Raw genomic sequence first — 12349 nt, 5'->3', positions numbered from 1 at the left:
CTTTCTACCACGCAACTCTCTTCCCAATCCAACACTCTCCCCTTCTTCCTTCCTTCTTTCCTGAGCGCAGGTTTCACTTCCACATCAGTGCAGAGAGTTCTGCTGGGTCACTCAGAGTGCTTATGCAGCAAGCTGAGGAGAGTGAAGCAATCCTGTGGTCACGCAGCCACAACACTGTCTCCCACTGGACTTCAGAGCAGCTGCCATTAGGCCTGCACCAGCAGCCTTTTAAGGTGTATGATCGAGTATCTGCTGAACAGTTGAACAGTTGCATTTTAATCCTTAGGAAAAGGACCCACAGATGAGTGACTCTGACTATTAAATGTAATGGAATAATGTAATGTAATTGTATGGTAGAAGCAGAGTGGGGGTTTCTGGTACAACATCCTCCTAAGAGGTCAGAACTCCAGTGAAACTTGGCATATATAGAAAACTTCATTGTTAGATCAACATATTTTGGCATGTGGCATTCATCAGGATCATCAGGAAACACTCTGGAAACAATTTATTGTAATTGTAATTTACAATTTATATGTAAATAGCATATGTATGAAGTAGAAAAACATCCAAAAAGGTTAAAAAAAATACTTAAAGCCATGTACATCCACATACATATACGTACGTCTGTCCCAAACTGGCAGACAGGCAAGGGGAATGTCCAGTAAGGGCCATGGATGACACCGTATTTGGTCCATACACTGGAGAAGTGTAAACAAAGGGTGGTACTAAGTTTGATGCCCCATAGAGTGCTGCAGGAATGAGTCCTAAAGTCTGGACATGATTTAGCATATTAACACTTCCGTTTTCTTCGTCTCAGAGTCACTAGGTTTTCTGAATAGGTTTTTCATTGTTTGCCTGAAATAAGATCTGTGGTGAACACAAGCTTAGGAGATGTTTATATATACATCCAACATCCAACCATATATACATCCATGTACAGGATGTTTGAAGTGTAGTAAGTACAGTGAAGTGTTTCCATCATTGTTGAGGACACTAGCAAAAACATGAATGAAATCTTTGCTTTTCTCAGGTTTGGTTCAGTAGTGTGAATGAAGAGACTCAGATGGACACTGCTGCTGTGGCTGTGGATGATATCTCTTTTCTGAACTGTGAAAAATCCTACCAACCTCCAGGTAAGATCGCTAGTACATGTGATTTTATAGAAAGGGAGTGGCTGTGGTATACCTCATAAAATGTCTATAGGAGAGATAATTTTTGAACAATTTTTAAGTTCTCTCTCCCTCCCCAGCTCCGTCCGCCTGTGGCTGTTCTTTTGAGGATGGTCTGTGTGCTTGGGTGCAGGGAGCTGAGGATGAGTTGGACTGGCTCAGCAGGTCTGGTCCCACTGAAACTCCCAACACTGGGCCTACAGGAGACCACACGACAGGCAAAGGTCCCTCTTATTCTAGACTATCTTATAAACATTATACAGATAACTAAACTAAAGTGTTGTTCTCTTATGGATTATATTTAGTACTGAAAATATTATAGCCTGTGCTATTTTCCTGGGAAGCAAACTTATGTACACAACACACACAACTGCATACACTGCACACAACTGACCACAAGTGACAATTACTGGAAAATTACTGTCACATTTTTACAAGTAGAGAAGAGTCATAAAAACAGAACACTGACTCAATATGGTCGGGAGTTTTGCTGCTAATGCATTGTCTGCTCTGATATGACCAGTACGACTGTAGAGTTGAACATTTCATCATGAACAACAGCTTGGCTAAAAACAAGGGTTACTTAGTTTGTTTCAGGCCACATTTTGGCCTTTGTTGTGGCTCAGAAAGTGACATCCATAGATAAGTTTCATCTCATCTTAAACTGGAGCATCTGCAGATCAATTCTACATGTGATATGTTATGATCCTCTAAAGTTAAGCACAAGACAAGATAAATAAATCCTTGCTTTCTTAGCTTTGCCTCCATTTGCACTGTCCGTTACCATAGTAGAGCGGTCAAGATCCACTAGTAAACAAATGAGAGATGCAGACTTCACTACAAAATTGACTGTAACATGCTTAATTCTGGACCAATTAAAATTTGGTTTCTTATCAAAGTGCTGAAATGAAGTTGACAGTGGTTATTTGTTGGAATTAAGTTACGTAACTTTTAATCAGCTCAAAGAGTGAAATATTTTATCTGATAAGATTAATCCAAGCAATCATATGATGACTGCTATGGTGAGTAATACAAAAAACTAAAGTCTCTCACCCAAATTTTGCTGTTTTCAAATCTCTGCTTTTTCTGTCATAATCTGGGTGGGTTTACCTCTTCAAGCCTCTAAAAACTGTTGAAATGAAAATCACCCTCTGATTGAATAATGCAACCTGTGACAAAGAGTTGCAAATAGACATTCCTTTGTGTAAAGGGGTCAAAAGCCTGAAAGTTTAAAAACTGCTGGTCATGTTGTTTCACAGGGAAATACCTCTACATCGAGAGTTCTCCACCAAGCGTAAACGGAAATCTGGCCCAACTGAAGTCTCCCCTGCTGCCACCTGCTGATGAAAATGGATACTGTTTCACATTTTGGCACCACATGTTTGGAGCAACTGTTGGCTCCTTGAGGATGCTTCTGCAAACAGCTGATGACTTGAAAAAAACAACGGTAAACATGAAATTTGTTTATTTTATTGTTTTATGAAGCAGGGAGCTAACAAAGGTGAGAGAAGGCCACGTTGTGTTTGAGTCTGGACACTTACTTCCCTTTACTACAGTGTTAGAAAAACGACTCTGGGGTTGATTGAGAAATATTTGACCGTTCCCACTGCGTTTTCTCTCTGCTCTAATACTTTTTACATAGTTGTGAAATGCTGATTGCAAAATAACATTAATGCATTGTATACTTAGTGCAAGCTGCACAGTTTCAGTGCATTCCACGGTGTTGCAAAAACCTCACATCCTCATTGTGACACTGAGTGAATCAGCCTCCTGTCTTTCCTGTAGGTGTGGCAAAAATCAGGAAATCAGGGGGATGACTGGCAGCTGGTGCAGATCCATGTGACCCTGCAGGGGGTCTACCAAGTGATTCTGGAGGCGACAGTGGGAGGAGAGGCGGGAGACATCGCCATTGATGACATCTCCATAATCAGTGGACCATGTCCTGCCACAGGTAATAAGATTAAAGCTGGAGAAAATAAACACTGGGCATTTAACATGTTAACTATGAAGAAAATGTAGGGAAAGTACTCTTTGTAGTATAAATAGAAAATCAGGTGCTTCTCAAGGATAGGGCCAGTAGTTAGATAAAAATAAAACCAACAGTGACTGTCCAGCCTACAGTGTCCAGTCTAAACTTCAGCATTGCTTGAAACAAAAGGAACCTATAGAGGCTGAAAAAACAGTCGACTATTATCCCCAGCCATAAGCTAATGCTATTTGGAGGGCGTTGGCATGAAAAGGTTCGGGAATCCCTGGTCTAGTAAAATGTGTGGCACTGTGATTGTAAACATAAAAGTCCTTTATTAACTTACGGAATAGCTCAGTGGTTTTCAAACATCAAGCCAAAATCCAAAGGCACACCTATGTTCATATCCATGCAAAATAGCCTCAATTGCCAATTTAAGACAACAAGTAGCCTACTAGCCAGGTGGGAAAAAAATTAGGTTTTAGGTGTAGGTTTGGACTCACAAAGTCTTCATCTGAGTACATCCAGATATTAGTAAGTTTAGACAGTTATTGCTTGTTTTATGTTAGTTCAGGTGACTGGTCTGTGATTTTCTAGTGCTTTGTTGACAGTTTTAAAAATATTCAGTATGTAGTTATTTTGCAAGTAAAAGGTTAAGTTATGTAACTCAAAAAGAGAGAGTCTAGGCACATTTTCAAGAAGTGTTGTCTCTCTCTGGTGAATCAGGGCCATGAGCCATATCTTCCCCTTTTATTTGCTACCATACCTGATTTTGTGTTCATCTCCGTTCTATTATTCATGGTTTCCTTGCTCCTCTGTCCTTGCTTGGGCCAAAAGTTATTTTGCTCTGCCATCTTGAAGACCTTCCCAGAGCTCTTATTTCTGCTTTGAGGAGCGAGATAGATGAAAGCAGCCTTCGTGGCAGCCTTATACCCAACAACACGCCCCCTTATCTAATGTTCACTGTGTTCATTGCAGGACTGAACAGCAAAAGGACCAGTGCTGCACAGATTGCAGTTAATCTACAGATCAGGTCATAAAGATTCTGACTATTAGCAGATGAGTTGCCTGTGAAAGCATCTCCCCCATTAAGAGAGACGCTGTGCATTTATACACTTGGCACAGCAGCTGCAGTGACACTACAGTGCACATGCGAACATCTGTGGCAGCCTTTATTACTAATATTTTTATTTTCATGATCTTCTCATCTTATTTCCCACATTTACCTTTACAATGGATACAGTTAAAGTCAGAGAGAGAGGGAGAGTCTGCGTGACAGCAAGAAACACTGTTTACATCATCTGTTATCATTTTCACTCACATGAGGCTGATTATTCCTGAGTGTCTGGTTTGATTTAAGCTTCATAATTACAGCTTTCACTGAAATGCTTATAATAATATATATGCCATATTGAATGCTAAACTTTGAGTTACCATATTTATTCTTTGCAGAATGTATCCATACTTACACTGCTTTCCAAAACATCATCTTGCAGATGTGTGTGACTTTGAGGAGGGGAGCTGTAACTGGCAGCAGCAGACCGCCGACGACTTTGACTGGGTCAGACTGTCGGGATCCACCCTCAACCCCAACACTGGGCCAGACAGCGACCACACCACCAACACACCCACAGGCCATTACTACTGCTTGTCCTCCTCTGCTGATGACCGTGCTGGACAGACAGCTAAAATGTCTTCACCGCTGTATCCTGCAGGTGAGACAGTCACCAGTTCCTCCTCTACTCAATATTTCCTTTGAGATCTCCAACCTCAGATTAACATTAAATAACAATCTTATTACTTTCTATAATAACATCATGCTCCCATAGATTGTCTCTGATTTGGTGACCACTTTTTTGTATCTCACATTTATGCAGAATTTCAAGAAGTTCAGTTAAATTAATAGGGAATAAATCTGATTTAAGACATTTTCAGACATTTTTAAGACAATACTTCCCTGTAAAACTCCATTACAAGTAAAAGTCCCGTATTGAAAATGTTACTTAAGGAAAACTATGTAAGTATAATCAGGAAAATGTAAAGATAAAGTCAATAATTGCAGAAAAATGACTGTGACTGTTGTCACTATCATTACAGTATTATTACTCATGCATTAATGTGCATTAGCTCTACCTCAACCAGCTGTTGTAGTTGGTTGAGGTTGAGCTGATTTTCAACTATTGTATATAATGCTGCAACTAATGGTTATTTTTATTTTGAATTAATCTTCTCGTTATTTTCTCCATTAACCAATTGACTGTTTGGTTTGTAAAATGTGAGAAAACAATGAAAAATGCCATCACAGTTACCTAGAGCCCAAAGAAACACCTTTACAATCGTTTTTTTTTTTTTTTTTAATTTTGTTATTATTATTTTCCCCCAAACAGTTTTAGTCTTCTGCTGATCGGCAAATCACTTAACAGTTGTTACACTGGTACTTTTATAAACTGTTGGTTAGTTAAATGTTTTACAAAGCATCATATTTTATAAGCTCTATATATGTTATGTACAAAAATATATTTTGGAAAGTAACTGGTTATCAAATTAATGTAGAAAAAGTAAAATATTTCCTTCTAAAATAAAATAGAAATACTATATAATATAAAGTATGAATACATAAAATTTGTACTTGAGTATATATACTTAGTTATATTCCAACACTGCTTTTTCACTACAATAAAACAAATGTACAGACATCTAAGCAGTCTAAAGTTCTGAAGCTTCCAGCTGTACAGCCATACACCGCTGGTTTTCCTCTCTGTGGCCCTTCAGGTAAAGGGACTTGTGTGCAGCTGTGGTACCACATGTACGGTAAAGGAATGGGGACGCTGAACGTTTACCTGCAGAGTGACGAAGGGAGGCAAGTTCTGATTTTCTCTCAGACAGGAGACCAGGGCAGGCTGTGGAGGTTTGCTCAGGCACCACTTCCGCCCCAGGTTCAGCCTTACAGGGTGAGTCACAAAGATCCACCTAAAACAGCCCATAAATAAAGTTGTTTTGAGGATGTACAGGGACAATGTTACAGTCCTACTTTTGAACTATTTGTACATAATTTGAGTGTTTTCTTCTACCGTTTTAGGGAGGTAAACAATGTAACACTGTGGACAGGGTCAGCAGCAAAACGTATTTTAGCCACCTAAAAGAGCCTGTCTAAAAAAAATCAACGTCAGTTTAAGTTCACACTATATTCAGAATATTTTCACTGCTCTACCTTGCTGTCAAAGAGGCATTTCCAAATTGCCATTACATGAGCCAAATAATGCTCTTTCCAAACCCTCCAAACTCCGTTGGCAATATTTAAAAAATCTGGACTATCCCTTTGACTAATACTGAAGTACTTTTATTTGCTTCAGCTACTAGTTACTTTGCAGATTAAGCTTATGGTGTGTTCATTGTTATATAAATATATGAATGTATATATAAATTAGCTCCACCTGAGCCAGATATAACATTAAAATGCTGCTTGTATATAAATGCTTAAGTAGTTATAATTCAGTAATGTAATAATATAATGGGAGTAAATTTTCCTGGTGGTAATAATAATAATTCACACTGTGGTGTTGGTATTTTTACTGAAGTAAAGGGTACATGGAGGTAAATCAAAATTTCTTGCATACTGTTTAAGCACAAAATATAATGAAATCCAATAAACAACATCAGGAACTTTTAAGCCCATGTAAGTTAAGACTAATTATGAGCATAATTTTTAAAGGATGAGGTCATCCAAATTATATACACTTTTTTTCTGTATGAACCATGGCTTTAAATACATTTAACAATTTTCATATTTGTTTACTCTAAACATTTAGCATTTAATTCGATAATCACAGATTTGATTGCTCTGAGTCTAAAACTGTGTCAAAAATGAGACTAGAATGATGATATTAACAGCTGGCGGTTTGCATGGCGACTCGCTTTGTGTTTCAGATCATGGTGGAGGGTGTGAAGTCTGGCCCCACCAGGGAAGGAGACATGGCTTTTGATGATGTTCATCTGACACACGCTCACTGTCCCCTTCCTGGACACTGTGACTTCGAGATCAACATGTGTAGCTGGAGCAACGTGGGAGGAGTTGACCAGGGGGACTGGCTTCGCAGCAGAGGAGCCTCCCCAAACCCCAACACCGGGCCTAGTGTTGATCACACCACAGACTCACATTATGGTAATAATATATCCATGTAACTCTGTGATTCTAAGTTTGAACCATATGGATAAGTGTGATCAAATCTAATTTATGGAAACTTAATGTCATTGATTCCACTCTGGCATGATAAGTCAGGGTGACTTCCCTGTCAACATGAGAACACTCGTGAGAAAGCTCTGTCTTAACCCCGTAAACACAACATGACACGTAAAATAACTGCTAGAAAAAAAAAAACATTTAATTTAAGTGTTTATTGGACCAATATAATCTGAATTGGTCATCATAACATACAGATTACAATAACCAAGGAATTGTTTTAGTGAAAATCAATTTAAAATGACAATTATTAGCAAGTTCTCACTTGATAGGAAAATCTAAACAATTTTACTTAAATTGAACTTATTTGTTTAGGGATTATTTGAGTGGTTGTTTCATATCAGCTCAGCCAGGTTTTATAGGATGCTGAGTCATTTGTCACCATTTTATAGAATGTTGCTGTGAAACATATTTTTTGTTGTTTATAGTATAGTAACATCTGATTTAATGTGATGAAGAAATTAAATAATCATTTTGTCTAGAAATATGTAATTTACCACTGCTGTAAGGTGCTGGAAAAGCTTGAAAATGGACATTGAAAATGCCTGAAAAGTGCTTCAATTTGACTCTGGAAAAGGTGTAGGAACCCTGAATTTGAGATGATTTATCTTAATGAATCCCCCCTGAAAATTTTCTAAATAATTTTAGAGTTAAAGAGTCTTCTTAGTGAATCATTGATCAAACTACGTCACTAATTACAGTCAGTCAAAAAGGCCAACTCTTTCCTTCCTTGTTGTTCCAGCTTCCAAAACATGTAATTAAAGTTGAATATTTAATTTCTCCTTTTGCTGGGACCCCATACAACCCAGTCAAGAACCACTGTTGGTCACCAGACCACAGATTGAAAACCACTGATTTACTTAGTATATTTATTATCCTGTATTTTAACTTTTATCATTTCATGATTGTTTTTATTGTTAGTTGTTTTGTTTTCAAGTATCGTTTTTAGGATACCTCCTCAGTGGTCATTTAAGGTAAAATAAAGATATATTTAAGTGATGTAACCATGTTTCCACCAGGCTACTATCTGTATGTGGACAGCTCAGTGGGCAAGTGGGGAGACGTGTCCTTCTTGATCAGTGATGTGTTCCAGCTGTCCACTAGAGGTCACTGTTTGACGTTCTGGTACAACATGTACGGTGACAGCGTTGGGACTCTGAGAGTTTACATAAATGACAGGTGACTAACTTAAAGTCTGAGGAGAAGCAGCATCACACATGAACTGTGACATGATAACATTTACAGTACCTCAATTTAAATCTGTGCTGTCCTCTCTCATAGAAAAATGCACACTGCTGGCAATGAAGAAGGGACTTTAAAGTGGACTGAGACAGGAAACAAAGGGGACAAGTGGCAGAAGGCCCGTGTGCCTGTTAAGCATGAAGAAGCATTCTGGGTAATGAGCTTAGCTTCAGTATTGTGGACCATACAGCAGCTCATTATAGTCAAAGTGTCAGTCACATATAAGGGAACATTTTACAGAGTGATAACTTTTATTAACACATCAATCAATAACAGCCCTGTTTACTTGTGTGTATATTCTGAATTTTCCAATCACTGAATGTGGCTGACTTTGAACTTTTTTTTATTTCAGTTCGTGTTTGTGTATCAGAGGGGGATGACCACAGCTGGGGACGTTGCTCTTGATGATATCTCCGTCCTCCCTGGCGACTGCAACTCAGAGCCCCCCATTGATGATAATGGTAATCTGTAATGCTCCTTAGCTACCTCAACTGTGCAGACAGTTATTCTTTAACTGTGAAGAAGAATCAGGTCCTACTGCATGTTTTTATGAACTGATAAGAAACAAATTATCCAGAAATGAGTAAACCCTGCCTAGACATTAGTGTAAACAACTATTTGTATAAAGCATTTGGGACATATCTGGGTTTAAATAGAGGCTTTGTTGGATAAGATGGGTGTAATTTCATTTTCTCTTATTGTCAACAAATCCCGTGAGGAGGTCAAAACCAACAATGCAATTGTCCATCTCTCCCTCCCGGTCAGTAACACTTAGCTCCACATCCATTTTTTCTTAATGAAAACTTAGGAGTTCTCATAGTTTCACTTTATCTGTCCCATGAAATAAAATTTGATCCTTTTTTCCAGAATTCTCCTTTTCTCCTCAACCATACAGCGTTTTCTTGTAGTGGCTTTTCCAACTCGCTTAAATGTATCAAATTCATATAACATGCAGCCCAAAGTGGTTCACAGAGAAAGATTAAAATAGCACAGATAAAAAGTTAAAACCAAATGATTGCAATTATGCAAGAATTAAAAATTACAACAACATTACAGAAAAGCCCAGCTAAAAAAAATATGCCTGAAGGTTTCTTTTAAAAATGTCCACAAAGGGTGAGTCCCTCAGATCAGGAGGCAGACTGTTCCAGAGACTAGGCCATGTTGGCTGAAAGCTGACTCCCCATGTGTTTTATTCCACATTAAACTGCCAAGTTGTCCACTGAAATAGTTAACTTTAGCTATAAGCGCTAGCATTGATGACAGAACGTAATTCCCGGGACAATCGCAAGGTTCTACTAGTTGCCATGCAACCAGTATCTTTTTACAAGTTGTGATTCCTAAGCTGACAGATGGTCGTTTATGGGGTCGAAGGTTGGTGCTGTAACCGAATAGTGTATTAAGTGTAGAGTACTGATAGCAAAAGTAATGAAATTAAATTAAAATATAACACATGCATTTTATTTCATGTTCGGGGACTACAAAAAATGTTCGATGGCTGCCATTGGCCGTAGGCTGCACTTTGAAAAACTATAACGTTAATCTTTAAAATGGGTTACAAATAGTAATAGTTTTTTTATGTAAAGTAATCTCCTAAAACAACTCAGCACTGTTGTTTTTAGCAAACATTAAGCAAAAAAGTATAAACCGTGAATTTGTTAGTGCCTGTTTTCATCTGTGAATTAACATATGTAAGATATATCAGGTTTTTGAAAACACAGACAGTAGTTGTCAGTCATAACATCATGTCATAACAAACTATAGAATATCATCAATTTTATCCTTAAAGAAATTTTAATATTGGAACAACCTAATTAGCTAATTCTTATCACAAACTGTTCAAATTAAGGGACAGTACACCCTAAAATCAAATTTTGATATCTTTGTTCTGTAGTGTAGTAGTGTTTTTTGTTTTGTTTTGTTTTGTTTTGTTTTGGTGCGAGTTGCTGAGTTTTGCGGATATCTAGAGATATGGTACTCCAAATGTCAAAAAAATACATTTCAAAAACTCATCCACAGACCTTGTTGTGAGCAGGTTCATGTAGGAACTATTTTCTGTTGACCAAACTACACCCATCAACCGTATCACTGCACAGAGGGAAGTGTGCATCTACTCATGGACAAGAAGCTTGTCATAGTGACAGCACAGGGTGTAAACATTAATAACAAGGTCTTGTTCCACTGAGCTGTAACCTCTCATCCATGAATAGATGTATTATACATTTTTGACAGAAGTCAGGCGTCTCTATGGCCTGTATTTCCAAAACTTGGCAACTCACACCAAAACTATCTGGATAAATGAACGGCATTACAGGTAATAGAAAAATATGCATATTAATATGCATATTTCTCGGCACAAGTGGGAAGTGTCAGTGTACAAAGAGACGCATGTTAAAAAGGAGCTGATATCAAACGTTGTCTCATTGTGTGTCTCTGTGTCTACAGACAAGTTGAATGTGGGTCTGGCAGTCGGTCTGACTCTGCTGGTTGGACTCATCATCTCCATATTCCTCTTTGTGCTGAACAGGAGACGTAGTGAAATGTACGCAGTTGTTTACATACATCAATAATCAACAGAATGCACATAAGAACACTAAAGAATGCTGGTTAATGATGTCTGACATTTCTGCTTGCGTGTCTTAGGAATCAGCCTATTTTGAATGACAGTGCAATCAACCAGGACTCTGTGTTTGACCTCTTTGACTGCAAAATAGATGTAAGTAAGCAGGATTTACTAACAAAACATGTTGTCTAGCCTTCACAGAGTACAGATGATAAATAATATTTATTTCCTTGCAGGGCACACAACACGGAACTCAGTCTGACATTTCCTTCAACGTTATGTATGATCCATCGAAGCAAGCAACTGACAACACCATGGCTACATCTGAAGCTTAGCCCTGATTCATAACTACAGTTAAACAGATCTGTAAATGATGGCTGTGGTCTTAGAGATATTTGATCTCTATTAAAACTGTTATTTAAAGGACGAAATAATGATGTTAGTAGGGCTTTTTGAGAAAAATGGATGTAGTGGAAGTTAAATAAGAAGGTATCCATGAGCTTTAGTTTTAGTAATGACAACTGCATTATTAATTTATCACCATACTTATTGTTTACCTGCAAATGCTGCCAACGAGATCAACAAACCCTGTTGTACTTTAAAAATGTAAACTTATTTTTGTAAAATGGAATTTAACAAAAACCCTGTAGTAACTTGTTTAATTTATTGATGTAGAACAAACTCCTCTTAAACTCCTGTTAAATTCATTTTAGTGGTTGATGATTGGTCAACAAATTCTAAGCATTTTGGTCTCAAGCTCACAGGGCTGGTTTCACAGACAGGGCTTAGATTAATCCAGGAGTTTTATGAATGTGGCTTAAATTTGGTTTTGTTAGTCAGAAACTGTGGAATCCTGGAGCAAGGCATTTAACTGGTGGTACTCACAAAAACATAAAATGAAATAGCAAAATACCAGGGCAGGCTTCTGTAGTGATGTTGGTCTTCATATTTCTAGCCAGAAAAACAAAAGAAAATTTTGAAAAAATAATATAAATTGGTATTTATGCTGTTTTATTTCTGTGAGGTAAAGATGTTCTTAAAGCAGCACCCTGGTAGCTCACTTGGTAGATTGTGCCCCATGTACTAAGGCAGTGGTCCTCAACCTTTTCAAGACATGACCTTCCAGACACATTAGTGTGGTGTTTGCACCCCCGTCTGCCCAAGACTGTTCA

The 12349-nt window shown here is 38.0% G+C and overlaps 1 protein-coding gene across 1 annotated transcript in view; it reads left to right on the top strand.

Moving 5' to 3' along the window:
• The window catches only part of LOC146317950 (MAM and LDL-receptor class A domain-containing protein 2), a 37844-nt gene extending 25924 nt beyond the window's left edge, over positions 1–11920 (top strand). Inside the window, exons 37-50 of the mRNA XM_084732533.1 lie at positions 71–233; positions 1031–1133; positions 1250–1393; positions 2429–2616; positions 2955–3120; positions 4632–4850; positions 5908–6086; positions 7063–7297; positions 8395–8554; positions 8657–8771; positions 8970–9078; positions 11060–11156; positions 11258–11330; positions 11414–11920. Of these exons, the coding sequence (XP_084588659.1) occupies positions 71–233; positions 1031–1133; positions 1250–1393; positions 2429–2616; positions 2955–3120; positions 4632–4850; positions 5908–6086; positions 7063–7297; positions 8395–8554; positions 8657–8771; positions 8970–9078; positions 11060–11156; positions 11258–11330; positions 11414–11512 (2050 nt within the window). The 3' untranslated portion in view covers positions 11513–11920. The remainder of the gene's footprint in view (positions 1–70; positions 234–1030; positions 1134–1249; positions 1394–2428; positions 2617–2954; positions 3121–4631; positions 4851–5907; positions 6087–7062; positions 7298–8394; positions 8555–8656; positions 8772–8969; positions 9079–11059; positions 11157–11257; positions 11331–11413) is intronic.
• Positions 11921–12349: the final 429 nt, after the last annotated feature.

Source organism: Lutjanus erythropterus, chromosome 12, assembly GCF_056507025.1.
Source record: "Lutjanus erythropterus isolate fLutEry1 chromosome 12, fLutEry1.hap2, whole genome shotgun sequence".
Classification (NCBI taxonomy): Eukaryota; Metazoa; Chordata; class Actinopteri; order Lutjaniformes; family Lutjanidae; genus Lutjanus; species Lutjanus erythropterus.
Note: the sequence above shows the minus strand (reverse complement) of the source record. Positions and strands in the feature narration are given on the sequence as shown.